Raw genomic sequence first — 18326 nt, forward strand, 5'->3', positions numbered from 1 at the left:
GCATGAGTGATTTATCTTAGAACCAATTTCCTGACCATTAATTTCCACAGTGAGTTTGACTCCGAGAGTTTAACACCTCAGGCAAACTGCTGCTCAGACGAAAGACTAAAGGTGGCTTGTCTCCTGTACAGATGAAGAACTCATCTAATCTTTTAATCTCCTTTACAGACACGATCTCATTCCACTCATTTATTTCTGGTAATTTTCAAATTTGTGAAATTACTTTATCCTGTTTGGGGTCACGGGGGTGCTAACGACCATCAGGGATGTTAGGAAGCAGGGAACAGTTTGGATAAGTACCGATTAGCACGTAGAACCCACTCAAAGATGCAGGAGACAAAAAAGACGTGTACAAACACACTCTTATAGATTCAAAGCAGAATCTGCCTTTCTGCAGAGTGACAATGCAACACCTTCTCATCATTTTTATGTTTGGCAATGCCAATCAGCTCTTGAATTGGGTTGAAACCAAAGTTAATTATGTTTATGTTTATGTATTTAGCAGACGCTTTTGTCCAAAGCGACTTACAAGTGATAATCGGCATGTTGCCCTTGAGGCTAACAACAACAATAACAACAACAAATTGACATCAGTCATGGAGAGGAGGGAACAAGGAGTGGACGGTAGAGAGGGGGATGGGTGCAGGGAGGGTGCTAGTTAAGAAGATGCTCTCTGAAGAGAAGGGTCTTCAGGAGTTTCTTGAAAATTGGAAAGGAAGCCGCAGTTCTGGTAGTGCTTGGTAGGTCATTCCACATTTGTGGAACGATGCATGAGAAGAGGCTGGATTGTCCTGAGCGTGGTGTAGGCACTGCTAGCCGACGATCCTGTGATGACCGGAGCGGCCGGGCCGAGACGTAATTTGCAAGAGGATTCAGGTAGATGGGAGCTGTACCGTCTCGGACTTTGTATGCTAGTATCAGCAATTAGAATTTGATGCGTGCTGCTAGCGGTAGCCAGTGGAGCTCAATGAACAGAGGGGTGACGTGTGTGCTCTTTTTGGCTGATTGAAGACCAGACGCGCCGCTGCGTTCTGAACCATTTGAAGAGGTCTCACAGTACAGCCTGGAAGACCAGTTAGAAGGGCATTGCAGTAATCGAGGCGGGAGATGACAGTAGATTGCACCAGGAGCTGGGTGGCATGTTGTGTTAGGTATGATCTGATCTTTCGTATGTTGTACAGCGCAAAGCGGCATGAACGAGCAGCAGAGGCAACATGATCTTTAAAGGTCAGTTGTTCATCAATCACAACACCCAGATTTTGAACTGCCTTAATCGTAGATGTTTGTCTGATGATGATGATGTTTTAATAATCCTTTATATACTTGTAGTAAAATGCATTTTTAATGATGACCAATAAGATGTGATGATTCCATACAAATATGAAATATCAACCTGATTGATCTTTGAATGTTTAATCAGACGATTCTAGTATTCTTAGCTTATTCAGGGACCATAAACACACTTCGTATTAATCCAGACAGAGTCAGGTATATAGTTTATAAAACAAATTTAATTATTTTTCCTAAATTAATGATACAAGACAAGATATGATTGATGAGGTGTGGTGTGGTGGATGTGAGGTGATGTAATGGAAGCTAGATGTTGTAGCAACCGTTCTTTGTATCTGAGAGAAATTGTGAAATCTGAGTGTAAAAGAATTAGTTATTAGTTTTAAACTAGAGAGTTAGTTTTTGATAAAAACCTAATCAGACACCAGTATGCAGGCGTACGATACCCTGGTATGAGTTGCTCCTGGCGGTCTGGAGGGTTGCGGTCAGAGTGGTGAGGTCACCGGACGTCGAAACCACAATACTCAGAGATTAGTAGCTTCCTCTGAGTTCAGCTTCCCTGACCATGAGATGCAACCCGGGGTCTGCAGGTTAGGTGTCCAAGGTGGATGTCTGAGTTGAAGTAGCTCTAAAAAGATCTGTTGTGTCTGTAATCACCTGCAGCGTCGCAGAAAGGTTTTGACTTAAGGTCAAAGGAGTTTGTTTCAAAAGAGGCTTCTTTCCCGATTTGGCCGAGTCGGGGTCAGCTGGAAACTGAATTACTCGGGAAGTAATTCTTGTTTTATTTAACTACTTTGCTATGATTTCTGGCCAAGTTTGGCCAATCAGAATTTGACACGTTTCTTAGTATTTACCAACATCCCTCAGAAAGCCGCGCCTTCCTTCAGATACAAAACTGTTTTTAACATTAATATGTATCTTATTGTAATGTGTATGAGTGTAAACAATGATTAACTTGTTCAATCAAACACATACTGATTTGTGATATAAACGGATCATTGTAAGAACAATATTCATTTCAAATTCATTGATTTAAGCACAGGGATTGAAACATTTGATTAAAACATCTTGTTCATTCATCACATATGATTATTTAACTTATAACTATAAAATCATGGAGTCTTCACTTATTCAGAGTGAAGAATGTTGACGTCTGGCTTTCACAGAGAGTGCAGGAACCTTGGGAGAGAATGTTTGTTTGAATGTTTTGTCTTCATGGAATGTCAACACACGCTGAGCAGAACCTTCTGGATTTAGAAGGCCGCATAGAAAGTGGATTTATTTCTGTAGATGAAAGGTTATTATGTTGATCAATATATAGGTGAAAATTGACCCTTTTGGACGTTACACACTTGTTGGACACAAGAAAACGTCCTACAAAATCACTGATCATACAAGTTTATCTAACAAATATAAAAAGGCAGTCACCAATAAAACTTACCTAAAATATCATCAAAGGTTGCATGCTCATGGTCCTAGAGAAGAGACGTTTACATAAATCATGTTAGCAACCACTTTGGGGGAAAAGTGCCTTTATTGGAAAATATTTTTTAAATAAACGATCGTAAACTTCATCTGTCTGCACGGCTGCGCTCGACTCACGTAGAGGATGGGGATGATGGACGGGTCGTCCCTTCGGATTATGTTGGGAACGTACTCTGCCTTGGGAACCTTGGAGGAGATCAGCTGGAGGTGACAGAAGAACAGGACAGGGATGGAAACGGTTAAAAACACAAGGAAAGCACAATCATTAAAAGAAACATGGTTAGCTTATGGATGACTTAGTATTTTATATAAAATAAATGTTTGAAGAGTGTTTTATTTTCATTTTTATGAAGAAATACAAAATCCTTTTCCTTCTGAGTGACTGACACATTTGAGGATTGTTAAAAAACTGGTGTCTGTGCAACATGTGATGATGGATTGGTGCCTTCAGCTAAGAGGAAACACTTCTTAGCTGAAGGCACAAACAATCCATCACTGTGAACCGAGCTTTGGAAGAATTTACATAAACTCAGCCTGCACTTGACCTCCACAGCTGCACGAAACCGTTATCTTGTATTGGAATATGAATGCAAAGACGAGAAATGTGAGAAACCGCTCTCAGTAAACAGAAAATTGTTGTCGACTGCAGATTGTTCATGTTGTATTTTCCCCTGTTGTGTTAGTCCTAATAAAAGACCCATCAGCTGATTTTGTGCTCAGTAATAAAACTTCACTCAGTAATTTTTATGACACAGACTTTATCATTTATGGATTTATGTGTTTACTCTCTCCACAATGTGTTTCTTACTCTAAAATGTGCGACATAGTACTAAATCAGGAACAACACAGTCAGGGAACATCCACAACATTATAGCACACACTTATCTAGTGTTCTAGAGGGTTTCCTCTGAAAAATGGCTCAACTGTAGCTCATAGACTGGTTTTCAAGCATTTATTCAAAATTTTCACACCTATTTTTGTGACTTTCATTGACACGGCACTCCAAAAGTAGTTACTCAGATTGGATCAAATAAATCATACTGACTCCTCACCATGATTTTAGGAGGGATAAAGTCATCTCCTTCACAAGCCAGCCTCTCCATCTCTTTCTCCTCCTCCCAGTCTACAGAGTCATCAAGGCCTCCCTCCTCCAGGGTGCCGCTGGACATCTGCAGGTCTCCACCTGGAAGAGAAAATGGGAGGCACAGGTGAGCACTGAGATTTCAGCTAATTGGTTGAATCTGGAGATGCCTGGATGTGATGGAGAAAACAAAGAGAGAGAGAGAGAGAGAGAGAGAGAGAGAGAGAGAGAGAGAGAGAGAGAGAGAGAAGTGCAAGCAGAATGAGTACAAGAAGTCAAGACTGTAGATTGTGGAGGAAAAGAAAAGAGCAAAAACAGCAAAAATTGTGGTTCTAAAAGGGTCTTGTCACATGAAACACAAAAAAACATTGAGCTGCTAATCTGTTACCCTAGCACTGGGTGCATCGCTCAGCCTGTGGTATTTTCATAAAGTGGGCCAGTTCACAAAGATCGAGGATCTCTACAAGCTGCATATGGTCCAAATATAAAGGTAATCCATCAGAGTAAACCTCTAAGTCAAGTGTCTTTATCAGCAAGTGCTTTTCAGTCCTCAGGTTGCAGCAATGCTTTGCAGTCGAGGCTTTATTCAAAGGCTACAAGAGTAGTTCCTGTCTTGACAGATAGAGAGGTGGTCGAGAGTGAAGATTTGGAGTCATGGGTCTCATTATGTCTCTTACAACGAGCTGGAAATAAAAAAAAGCTCTGAAAATGAAATGAAGAAGAAGTGTTCTGGAGTTCTAACCGTGTTGTGTTTGACCTCAGTCACAGCTAACATCAGGGAATTGAGTTTACTTGTCAAAAAGTTACTTATTTCTTTATTCTTTTCAGCTTTGACAGCTTTTTACAGGGTTATTGCACTTCTTAAAGCTTCAGTGTCATGACGTTTTTTTTTTTTATGAAGATGAAAGAGGTTGACAACTAAACTCAACAACAAAGGGAATAAGCTGAATTAAAAGGCTGAGACCAAAAGACCAATGATATCTTGAACACCGGGAATCAACAAAGGAAAACGACACTGGATTACTGGGTGACTAACGGGTGAGCCTAACGTTACAGGTGTGAGGGGCTAAGTGGGAGCTAGGGGCGATAAAGATGCAAAAGTTTAGCAAACAATTCAGCGTGAAGACTGCATTTTCTGTCGAGACCAAGTGGATTTTCTGGCCCGTGCAAACAATCCAGTTAGAACTGTGGTCAGAGCTGCAGCCACAGTGTCACGGTGTGGTGGTGTGTCAGTGGTCCAAACGAACTCCCCCTGATGTGCATGAATTCTTTGCACCTCCAAACATCACCATGTATTAATGACATCATTATTAGTCAGTGATGCAGTTGAGGAAGTTTTTGTTTTCCTGGTTAAACTAGAGTTTCAGAGCACTCGTCCATTCTCAGTAAGGGTCTTTCTTAACTGTATGTTAAGCGCATGCGCCAACTGCCTTGGTGCATGTCAACATTCATTAGTGTAAATGCTATAAAACATTAGAAAATGAGTTTTATAACACATAAATGCTTGTTGAGTCTAATTCTCTCTGCTTTGTGGCATCGTGAAGCCATTCTGAGCGTCAGGGAGCTCTGGGCGTTTCAACAGCATTGAAGGTTAGGGCTTTTTGCTAATGACAGTAAACATCATGTTACATGTCTCTACCTCCTTTAGAATGGTCTCCGACTCAAATTCTGTAATGTTTCATTGCATCTCTGTGTAAATAGACATAATTTTTGATCATGTAAAGACAATGATCTGAGCTACTGTACATTTGCATATTTAAATTGAGGTGTGTCAAAAAATGTGTCTGGTGTTCCCTCATGTGTGCTTGAGCCCGTAATCATTGGAATGCACAAAAAAGAATATGTTTGACTCCGTGTGTGTGAAAACAGTTTGGCACATCTGCATTTGTTGGGTTAGCTTGTATTAATTCATCATATCCATGACTTCCGCTCATAATGTACAATGTTTAATAAAACATGAGGAAGGTTAAGTGTTTTGAAAATGTTTTCATCATTTGTATTGTTCAATAACCTGACCTGAACAGTTTTTTATTCCTCTAGCTGTTTCAGTTTAGTAGGATCTTGTAGACATAAAACAAGTGTTGTTTTAGATATTTTAATAAGTAGTTAGCATGCTCCCCTCATGCATGTGTGGGATTTCTCCAGGTGCTACGGTTTCCTCCCACAGACCAAAACCATGCATGTTAGTTTGATTGCAGTCTTTAAACCGTCCTCAGCTGTGAGTGAATGGCTGGGTGCAAGTCCCTTAGATGGAATCATGACCTGTTCAAGGTGTCTGGATGGATGGATGAATTGATGGATGGATGGATGGACAAATTATGGATGGATGGATGGATGAATGGACAAATTAAGGATGGATAGATGGATGGATGGATGAATTGATGAATGGATGGACAAATTGAGGATGGATGGACGGACGGACGGACGGATGGATGGACGGATGGGTGGATGGATGGACGAATGAAGGATGGATGAATGTATGGACAGACAGACAAACAGATTGATGGATGAATGAAGAATGGATGGATGGATAGATGAATGAATGGTTGGATGAAGGATTGATGGACGGATGGATGGATGGATGGATAGATGAATGAATGGTTGGATGAAGGATTGATGGACGGACAGATGAAGAATGGATGGATGGATAGATGAATGAATGGTTGGATGAAGGATGGATGATGGATGGATGGATGGATGGATGGATGGATGAAGGATAGCTGGATGGATGGATGAATGAATGGAGTTGTTCTAATTTTAGAGACCAGATTTCAAAAATAATAAAAACAGATCTAAGTCAAACAAAGTATAACACTACAATGCGAGAAGCCGGCGTCATCTATGGGGGATGCAGGGTCCCAGGAAGATAAAGAGAAATGAAAACAAAATCTACACAGCATCTAGTAATAAACCTCTAAAGAGGAGCTGATGCAGAAAAAGAGCATGAAATAAGAACAGTAGGAGTGATTCACAGTGTAACCAGAGAAACAAGAGAATGATAGGCTCGCCTATGAGGGAGGAGAAAAAAGACATCAAGGCATGATTCTGCCGTTAACAGTTCATTCATTTGTTATCTAACACTGACACACCAAGACATCGATGGAGGTGGAGGAACCAAAAACTAAAACCACAAACTGGAACATCAACATAGACAAACGGCATGCAGACAGTGTGTGCTGAGTCACTTGACCGAAGCTCTGCAAAATGCACAAATGTTCTCTATAACATCAGAACCAGCTGATACATTTGGACTCTCACACACACACACACACACACACACACACACACACACTCTCTCTCTCTCTCTCTCTCTCTCTCTCTCTCTCTCTCTCTCTCTCTCTCTCTCTCTCTCTCTCTCTCTCTCTCTCTCTCTCTCTCTCTCTCTCTCTCTCTCTCTCTCTCTCTCTCTCTCTCTCTCTCTCTCTCTCTCTCTCTCTCTCTCTCTCTCTCTCTCTCTCTCTCTCTCTCTCTCTCTCTCTCTACTCACAGACTGAGAGAGCATCACAATGTTGAAGAAAGACCCACGGTCACAGGGAGACAGATGGACAGGGTCAGAGTCAACAACAAACATAGTCAATTTGTGTGTGTGTGTGTGTGTGTGTGTGTGTGTGTGTGTGTGTGTGTGTGTGTGTGTTCACCGCTGTGATTTTTCTCATTATAGGAGAGACATCCAGAGCAGCATGTTTTTTATAATCACAAGATCTGCTTGTCAAGAGTTAGTTGGAGTTGTGGACAGAATGAAGACCTTAATGTAAAAGTCTTTTGGGGCATTCTCAAAGTAGAATCCTAAATCTTTACTACTGACTTTCCTTCTAACTCATTCATTGAAGTTTTACTTACAGATTAACTTTAGGGACTGCATTTCACTAACTAAATGCTGATTAGTGATTTTATGTGCAACTAGTGTATTTCAAGGAATTAATGACGAGGCACAGAGTGAGTGTGATGTTGTAATAAATCTCATGGCCAATATGTGTTGGTGCAAAGTAATTACTAACTCTACAAATATTACATTTTCTAAGCATTTTCTAACCGTTTTTTTTTATTTAGCTTGTGCTCAGAATATAAATATATTAGAATATTAATTCAAGGACCAAGTAATAACTTTGGCTGGTCTTTAGTAAGAATGAATGCCTTGTAAGTCGTATTCTGGAGAAAAAAACCCACTGGTGAACCTGCTTCAGGAACTATCACAGATGAGCTTCAGATGACAGGATGTCAACACCGGACGTTAAACCAGCAACAGCATTCTTCTTCGCAAACCAAGATGGATGAGTCCATTGTTAAGTGACAGTGTGACGTAGATCTGTCAAGCTTTTCAAATCCTAGCATTTCACCACCTATGTTCTATCAGAAGCTAATGCAGGAGATAGGTGTAGGGGACTACTTTCATGTTCAGCCTGCATGAAAAACTCAGTGTCCGATTATAATCAGAGGTTCCATATCTTTAAAAATAAAATTATAGCTTCTGTTTCTTACTTTTAATAAATGTACAACACAAGGAGATTTTTGATTATTTACTTGTTTAAACAATGCTTCTTGGCTGAAAGCCTCGCATTCATTTGTGCAGAATTTGGTTCCTATTACAAGGAGGTGGGATAATGTCACTCCTGTGTTAGCATCATTGCACTGGCTTCCACTGTATTACCAGGCTACATTTAAGATACTCCTGCATGTGTTTAGGGCTCTGCAGGGCAATGCCCCACATACGTAGTTGCATTGCTGCACAAGCATGTCCCATTTTGATGTCTTTGCTCTGCTGAACAAGAGCTGTTGGTTGTCCCACATTCTAAAACTTAAAGGTGGAATATGGAACATTTGAATAAAAATACCTCCACGGGCATTTAGAGGTGTGCAGAATGAATGTACAGTTTCTCCTATAAAACCTATATTAAAAAAAAAATCTAAATTTCTGACAGGCACGACACTGGGTTTATCTTTATGTCTACCAGCCAATGGGGGCACTGTTGCAGTAGAAAATCCGCTTGGCAAGGCAAGGGTAGGACTGTGTAAAATGACGGACTCGTTAAGTCAAGCAGCAAATTCTGAGCCCAGAAGATGTTCTAACAGTATATACTGTTGTAAAATAAACTTATTATTAGAAATCAGGGCGGATTTAGGACTGAAGAAGATCCGGGGCTTAACACACACACACACACACGTGCGCGCACGCACTCACACGCGCGCGCACCATAGACTGTACATGTACATGTGCGCGCGCACACACACACACGTGACATGCACTAGTCAACATTATATATATATATATATATATATATATATATATATATATATATATATATATATATATATATGTCTTGTACCACATAATTTTTAATCTGAAGCTACATATTAAGCATTTTCAGGGCAGAGTATTGTTCCTGTTAGTGTTTAGTGTGAGATGATAGTAAATATTCCTGTTCTTTCTCCAACAACTTTACCTGATAAGCTAACTTTAGGCAAACCAGCAGCACAACAAATATTTTCAAATAAGACTCACAAACCTGAGTCAACACCAGTCTCATCAAAGCTGGGTTCTGTCGCGGTACTTTTTGTCTAAAAAACGTCCTTATGTCCATCTTCACCCATGCGTTTCAGGCAGAGTGTAGAAGAAGCCGGCTGCTGAAGGGCTTCTTCTTCATTGGTGGAGGCTCAGGCAGGCTGTAAACAAACTACTGCCAGCTGCTCCCTCTCTGTTGGACTTTGGTACTGCATGCTACTTCCGTGATTTAGATCCGGGGCTTTTCATGAAACATCCGGGGCTTCAGCCCAAGTAGCCGGGCCTAACGCCGCCCCTGGTAGAAATTAGTCCTTACTCTGTACGATTTGTCACTGGACATGGTGTTGGCTGGTCACTTTACGTATCAGCAGCAAACCAACACCCTGACGGCTCGAAAATGTGTTCTGTTGATGCACTATCACGTCTAAACTCTAGATGTCGCTATTAGTGTCCTTGTTCTATATGTGGCAGAGTGGAGTGAACTGCTCCACCAGCTCCCACCTTTCCTTGATTAGGGAGCCAACCAATCAGGGCCCTGGTGGCTTCCTTTAAAAAAGCTCACCATTACAGGTGTCATAGTTTCTGATTCCTGCCACTCCCTCAGGCACAAGCCATGGACGAGTTGGTCCCTTCTCTGCACGGACTAAAGAGGGTGGAGGAGCTTGGTTCATCTCCATCCACCCTCCAGTAGTGCATGATTTTGCTCTGTCACTCGCTCTTCTGGCCTGGAGCGAGCAAAGGTGGACTGCATGGGGAAGTGTGGAAAGGAGGGCACAACAGAGGAGAAGCTGGCCTGGAGCAAGGGGTATGGAGCCACTGGCGAACATTCTTACTGGCCATCAGGCCAACGGGGTCACACTGCAGGCCAGGACGGTGTTGGAGCACCGACAGAGTGTCCAGTACCACAGAGTTCTCTGGGAGGAGGGAACTGTCACACTGGACTTTTCTTTTTCTTTTCCTTTTTTTTTTTTTGTTAATTTGTTTGTGTTTTCTTTGCAGCCGAGGCTCCCAGTGGATGTGGTAGTCTCACCGCGGTGGTGGCATCTCCAGTCTTTTTGGTGGTGGGTGGAGTTGCCACTGGCCTGTGGGGTTCCCCCACCACACTGGTAAGCCTCGGCTATGGGCTTTTATTTTAGCCCTTCAACATGAATCATGATTCTGACCTGATGCCTTTGTTCATACTCTTCTATCATTTTATCTGAGAATGCGTTTTAAATGTATTTGTGATGCCATTTTATGATTACTATTTTCTTGTGTTATTGATGTGATGTTTAACACTTCCTGCTACTGCTAAGGTTTGTGGAAAGTGCTACATGAATAGAATTTGATTTGATTTAGTTGAAAAGTCTGTTGAGGCATCCTCACTATTGGGTTTGTGCATCATTGGGATGATAAACATAGCTAAACCTGTGGGATGCAGCCGCCAACATGCACCAAAATCCTGTTGAATGTTCTCCTGTTGGACTCTTACTTTAAACTTCAAGTGCTGCCAGGTGCATGTCAATTACAGGTGTATGGCCGGCACCTGATTCACTGCTTTTAGACTGCTTGAATACGCTGCACACCAAGGGCCTCTGGTCAGTGGAAGAAAGGGAGCCACTGCGCCACTTTTTAAAGTGGAGAAAAATAAAACGTAGCTTTGCTCCATTCACTGTGACTCCAAATCAAACCTAACTCCCAGCAATCAAACACTTTTTATTTTAAATTAGCCTATTTTATTTGGAAACTCTTTCCTCACCCTAGTGCAGCAACATTCAACCATGAAGACGGGATTAAGAAGAGGAAAGTTTTAAAGCTGGGCTCGTTATTTTGATGCATTTGCTGTAGTCTCTAGTTTGAATGAATGCCTCGTGAGTCATTCTCTGTGGAAAAGAAAGCTCTGGCACTCACTCCTGTTTCAGGAGGTAAAATTTAGTCAGAATAGTAGAGGCAGAAACCGGAAGGATTTGGAGTCTTACTCGTTATTATTCATATTTAAAAATCTGACCTCTGATTGGCTAACAGCAATGCACCTCTTCCACTGCCTTTTTTTCAGAAATCCGTAAAAGTGATTGTCTCAACATGCACTGTGATATAATGTACGCAATACGTCCTTTTTTTGCTAAGCATGCCCCCTGCCCCGCAGACCTCCGTGCAATAGGAAACTGAGCTCCGGCCAGAAGTTGGTGAACTTTCCACGGACAAGAAAGTTTTTAAAATATAAATATATGAGAACACAACATGACATAAAGCATGAAATAAGCAGCCACCATCTCAGCTGGACGTGTTGCTGCACCCATGATGTAGAACGGAGAGACGTCGCAGGTCTTTCCTTCCAGCTACTGTCAGACATAACATCAAAGACCTTATAGTTAGAGATACTTGTAAAACAACATGTTTTAGCTCTGTTTGTCGGCTACAGAAGCACATTCATAAACAAGAAACGTGAAATCGCCATCTTAAAAAACGGATTGAGAGAATATTTATGTGATGTGCTTGTCAGCCACTAGGTGGTGCCATCGGATAAGCAAAATACTCCGGAAAGAGACTTTACGGGTTTAGTGTATAGAATATAATGATGAATTTTTTCCCTTGACATTTAGAAGTTTGCTTTAAAGTGCTTGAAATGCTTCTTTGTGATTGAAACAAAAAAAAAACATCACTGTTATAAAAATCCGTGCCTATTAAAGGGGACATATTATGTAAATCTCACTTTTGGCATTGATGAGGATTCATCATTTTTGTTTTCCGAGACTCGTGGAATGACAATACTTTAGAGGGATTAGGTTGCTTTGCTCACCTGGGAATACCTTACGATTCCCCTGGAGAAGCTGGCTGACTGCGAATAGATAAGTTTTGGCTTCTCTGCTTAGGTTGCTACTCTGTGGGCTAAGCAAAGGACAATATGTTGATGAATGGAGATGTGACATGACACAACGCAACGGGACATGATGTGAAGCTCCCAGGAACAATATGCAAGAAAACGTTGGTGTGTGCAAACCACTTCAGTACAGACTGCTTTTGCCTCGTTTTCTGCAGAGTGGTTTGGTTCGGGTTTGTATGTTATTGAGCTAACCTGGCTCAGGAGTTGTTTGTCCTGTAACCAGTGTGGAGCAGAAATGTATGTGCTTTTAAATTGGCGTTTAAACACATATGAAGGTGCATAAAGGACACAGTCTAAGTGATTTTTTGTTTTACATCATTTTGATGTGTCACAGTGCTTTAATTATAATGCGGTTGGCAACGAAAGAAGCATCCGTAATTCCCGATTTTCTGTGAGAAATGCCAAGCCAATAGGAGATGGGTGGGTGTGGCCAGCAACAGCTTGTTCTCTTAAAGGTGCAGAGCACTGAAATAACTCATTCTGGAAGGTACTGAAAATGTCAAGAATAAAACTACTGAAATTGCTTTTATGTGAGAGAAACCTTATGCAAAAACTTCCTGAACATGTTCTGCATAAAATATAGAACTATCAAAACTTTGTAAAAAGTCATAATATTACATTGATCAGAGTTTTGCAAGACTCTTGAACAGATCTAATTTGATAATGGAATAAAACAAGAATTTTCCTGCACATTTAACCATATCTTGTTATTATTTATTTATTTATTTATTTATTTTTATTTTTTTGCGTTATTTTTTCACCAAGAGTTTTGCTGCCAGAAACTTCAACAGTAGCTGTGTGGGTGTGTCTTTATAAGTGCACATGTGTGAGTCTGTGTTAACTCACTGTCTTTGGGTTCATGAGGAGAGTCAGTCTTGACAGGGGTGGGATCGCTCCAGGAACGGCTGAAACTCTTCGATCTACGTTCAGCGAACGCTAATGCAGGCGAGGAGAGATAGTCACACACACACGCTCACACACACTAACAAGCCTGCAAACTGGCGTTTTCCTTTACACTCTCGTTTTCACAAACATACACAAGACTGCTGCAGCTGCAAGTGTACAAATACACAGTGGTGTAAAAAACAATTTGCCCCTTCCTGATTTCTTATTCTTTTGCATGTTTTTCACACAAAATGTTTCTGATCATCACACATTTAACCATTAGTCAAAGATAACACAAGTAAACACAAAATGCAGTTTTGAAATGATGGTTTTAATTATTTAGGGAAAGAACAAAATCCAAACCTACATTGTCCTGTGTGAAAAAGTAATTGCTCCCCTTGTTAAAAAAATAACCCAACTGTGGTGTTTCACACCAAGTTCAATTTCTGTAGCCACCCCCAAGCCTGATTACTGCCACACCTGTTTCAATCAAGAAATCACTTAAATATGAGCTGCCTGACACAGAGAAGTAGACCAAAAGCACCTCAAAAGCTAGACATCATGTCAAGATCCAAAGAAATTCAAGAACTAAAGGGAACAAAAGTAAGTGAGATCTATCAGTCTGGTAAAGGTTATAAAGCCATTTCTAAAGCTTTGGGACTCCAGCGAACCACAGTGAGAGCCATTATCCACAAATGGCAACAACATGGAACAGTGGTGAACCTTCCCAGGAGTGGGCGGCCGACCAAAATTACCCCAAGAGCGCAGAGGCAACTCATCCGAGAGGTCACAAAAGACCCCAGGACAACTTCTAAAGAACTGCAGGCCTCACTTGCCTCAATTAAGGTCAGTGTTCACGACTCCACCATAAGAAAGAGACTGGGCAAAAAAGGCCTGTATGGCAGATTTCCAAGGCGCAAACCACTGTTAAGCAAAAAGAACATTAGGGCTTGTCTCAATTTTGTTAAAAAAAAAAATCCCAATGATTGCCAAGACTTTTGGGGAAATGCCTTGAGGACTGATGAGACAAAAGTTGAACTTTTTGGAAGGCAAAGGTCCCGTTACATCTGGCGTAGAAGTCACACAGCATTTCAGACTAACAACATCATACCAACAGTAAAATATGGTGGTGGTAGTGTGATGGTCTGGGGTTGTTTTGCTGCTTCAGGAACTGGAAAGTTTGCTGTGATAAATGGAACCATGAATTCTACTGTCTACCAAAACATCCTGAAGGAGAATGTCCGGCCATCTGTTCGTCAACTAAAGCGGAAGCAATCTTGGGTGCTGCAGCAGGACAATGACCCAAAACACACCAGCAAATCCACCTCTGAATGGCTGAAAAACAACAAAATGAAGACTTTGGAGTGGCCTAGTCAAAGTCCTGACCTAAATCCTATTGAGATGCTATGGCATGACCTTAAAAAGGCGGTTCATGCTAGAAAAGCCTCAAATAAAGTAGAATTACAACAATTCTGCAAAGATGAGTGGGCCATAATTCCTCCAGAGCGCTATAAAAGACTCATAGCAAGTTATCGCAAACGCTTAATTGCAGTTATTGCCGCTAAGGGAGGCCCAACCAGTTATTAGGTTCAGGGGGAAATTACTTTTTCACACAGGGCAATATAGGCTTGGATTTTGTTCTCTCCCTAAATAATAAAAACCATTTCAAAACTGCATTATGTGTTTACTTGTGTTATCTTTGACTAATGGTTGAATGTGTTTGATGATCAGAAACATTTTGTGTGACAAGCATGCAAAAGAATAAGAAATCAAAGGGGGCAAAGAGTTTTTCACACCACTGTATAAAGAACAAGCCCCATAATCTCCACAAATACCATCTACATCTACAAACCAACAAATGAGATAAAACACAGACAGCTAATTTCTGGCTTCTGTTGGCAAAACCATCAGCATAGATAACATCTCACTTATAAAATTAACTCTGCATTAAAAGCCTTTAAATATTTATTTGACAAGAGTTTAAAACCATTTATTACTGTCATTTTAAGCAAACATGTTGGGGGTACACAGCAAACAAAAGAGGACAAGAAGACTAAGTAAAAGGGAAGAGGAAGAAAAAGTTGCAGAGGAAAGAAGTAGAAAAAGAAGAAATCAAGTAATTTAATATGAAGAAGATGAGGAAAAGGAAGAAGGAAAAGAGGCAAAGAACGAAGATGAAAATGGAGAAGAGAAAAAAGAGAAAACGGAAGAAGTAGAACAAGAAGAGGGAGAGGAGAATGAAGAAGTAGAAGAGAAAGAGAGAGGAAGAAGAGGTTAAAATAGTATCAATAAGGTAAATCTGGTAATTATTCATTAAAAATTAAACATTTAAAATATTTTTAGAATAATATAAAAATAAAATGCTTACATATAATAATTATCATTCTTATATGTATATATGTATGTATATGTATATGTATATATATATATATATATATATATATATATATATATATATTTCTGATTTTACCTTAGACAAAAGAAAAGCTGTATAACTATTTTTTTCCTCACATGATATTAAAATTCATACCGTTCTGATCATGGACATCATTAGCCCTGGTATTTTATTGGCTGTTTTAAAACCTCATCTTTCCACTAACCTTTATGTAAAATATTATTGGTATAGAAACTTAAACACTGATATGGTTCTGTGCAGTAGTCACATCACTGTTACTGGGATTTATTTTTGCTACTTTGGTGGTTTTGATGGTTTTGGTTTATATTTCAATCTCATTTGTGTCATAATTTCCTCAGGCTGCCTAGATCCAGTTCTAATTTCTCATTATAATTTTGACATTTATATGCCACACCATCAGATAAAGAAAATGTCATTTCACTCAAAACTGCACGGACGTGAGGAAATGGAAGGGTCTATAAATGACTTTTGCTGATAAAATCCTAATTTGAAGATTTAACAGATTTCTACAGAATACTAATTTTACTCTGAGGAAGTACAATGTAAAGGCATGATCATTTAGCTAATTGTGATACATATTAAAATCAATAGCTAGTTGTCTTTTTCTGAGTCTTCATTTATAAAGTTTGCCTTCCTCATTGTTAAATAGTTTTTTTTAGTTGGAGCAAAAAATTCCTTCCAAAAATGCAAATAATTATATTTTGTGCAGTTTTAATTGCATTTTATGTATTTCTATTTTGAGTTTACAACAAAGCTTCTAACCACCAAAATAAAAGTAAACACGCACAAATACAACGGAAAAAGTCTCCTCACGGCACATTTTACATGCTCACTCATACAAACGTGCACAAAGTTTTGTCTGATCCAAAAGGCCATAATCAGTCAGTGGCAGCGGTGGGTGCCACACACATACACGACTGCACCACACACACACACACACACACACACACACACACACACACACACACACACACACACACACACACACACACACACACACACACACACACATACACACACACAAAGTGAACAAATATAAAGTGATGATGGTGAAGTGAATAACACCACAGTGTGTTTGAACAAACATATCAACCAAACACAGATCTGACTCACTCTGTGCTTTAATCCTTCTGCTGCCCACCATCCGAAGATGCTTCCGGAAGTTCCTGTGGGTAGCGAATTCAAAGCGGAGGAGGGATAATGGAAAACAGAGGAAGGACCACGAAGAAGGGAAGGAGGAAGTGGTGGGCGGGCGGAAGAGCCGAGCAAAAAGACAGAAAAGAAGAAACTTGAGTATCGGGATTCTCTTTAAAGTTGAAAAGACACAATTACACCAATGCAGCTAACATTTTGTTGTCAGTGTGAGCAGAAAATAAGGGTCAGAGGTGCGATGTAGGCGTGATACAACACATCATCTATTATTATCTGCTTGTTAGACTTAACTGTAGAGCCTTTTGCTTGACTTTATTTAGATTTAATGTTACATTTTGACCTTGGCATCTATTCTAATGTAGACATCAGAAAGGCAGGGTTATTCATGCAACCACAGAAAGGAAACGCCAGTTTTAGTCCACTGTGTTGGTGGCAGATTCAAATCTCTGTGAAACACAGCCGACATATTAAAGCAGGGATATTCTATTCTGGGCCTGGAAGGTCAGTATCCAGCAGGTTTTACTTGTAACCCTGGTGAGCTGCTGCACAGGTGATTCAACCACCAAGTGTGTTGGAGAAGAGAAACCACTAAAACAAGCCCTCCAGTCCTGGAATTGAATACCTCTGTATTAAAGGATAAATGTGCAGTCTTGCAAGGATCCTGAGGAAAAACAAACATGTAAAAGACTTTTAAAATGCTTGTGATGTTAGGTGTGAATGTAGCAAAAGTAGTTGAGACACTTTCTAACTCACTCACTCACTCACTCACTCACTCACTCACTCACTCACTCACTCACTCATCTTAACTTTTCATCCGTGTGTTCCAGTCTGGTTCTAAAGTTGGGTACAGTACTGATTCTGCTCTTTTAAAGGTTTTAAATGAAGTGTTTTTAGATAAACGACGCTGATTCTGCTAAGCAGCTTTTGACACTGTAGACCACCAAAGGTTATTATCCTGGCTTGAGCAGGGGGTGGGGAGCACTGGACGTGCCCTGGAGTGGGTTAGGTCCTGTCTCTCAGGGAGAAGCTTCTGCATGAAGCTAGCTGACTTCCCTTCCTTCCTTGCCAGCCTCTCTTGGGGGGTATCACAGGGGTCCGTTCTGGGTCCATTGTTGTTTCCTTCTATTTGCTGACACTTGGTTCACTTTTTCAGAGGCAAAAGGTCAGTCTGTATGCTGACGATTTCCAGATCTATTTTCCCTTGAGATGGGATACTGTAGACTCAATCAAGCTGCTCCTGGATTGCCTTGAGGAGGTTAGAGCCTGGATGGCTTCCAGCTTTTAAAGCTTCAACAAGGAAAAACAGAGGTCATTGTTTTTAGCCAAGTGTTAATCATGCATCAAAGCAGGAGCTTGACCTCTCTTCGCTGGCCCCCTTGAAAGATCTGGTCACTGATTTGGGTGTGAAGCTGGATGCAGCACTTAAGGCTGGGGTGGTGCACTCTTGCTTTTTCCATCTTTTCTGTCTATCCAAGATCTTGCTGCTAGTGCCGCATGCACACTTGGAGACAGGAGTCCATGCTTTCATTACTTCACGCCTAGACAATTGCAACTCTCTTTACTCAGGAGTTAGCAAGGCTGTGCTAGCCCAGCTCCAGCTTGCTCTTGACCCAAGCTGTGGAATGACCTTCCACTTGAGGTCAGATGAGCACCT

At 40.6% G+C, this 18326-nt stretch overlaps 1 protein-coding gene across 1 annotated transcript in view; it reads right to left on the bottom strand.

Moving 5' to 3' along the window:
* The window catches only part of nsmfa (NMDA receptor synaptonuclear signaling and neuronal migration factor a), a 59863-nt gene that overhangs the window by 10575 nt on the left and 30962 nt on the right, over nt 1-18326 (bottom strand). The window contains 4 exon segments of the mRNA XM_070552269.1: nt 2732-2765; nt 2893-2976; nt 3828-3958; nt 16634-16686. Of these exon segments, the coding sequence (XP_070408370.1) occupies nt 2732-2765; nt 2893-2976; nt 3828-3958; nt 16634-16686 (302 nt within the window).

The sequence above is a fragment of the Nothobranchius furzeri genome, chromosome 6 (genome assembly GCF_043380555.1).
Source record: "Nothobranchius furzeri strain GRZ-AD chromosome 6, NfurGRZ-RIMD1, whole genome shotgun sequence".
Taxonomy (NCBI): Eukaryota; Metazoa; Chordata; class Actinopteri; order Cyprinodontiformes; family Nothobranchiidae; genus Nothobranchius; species Nothobranchius furzeri.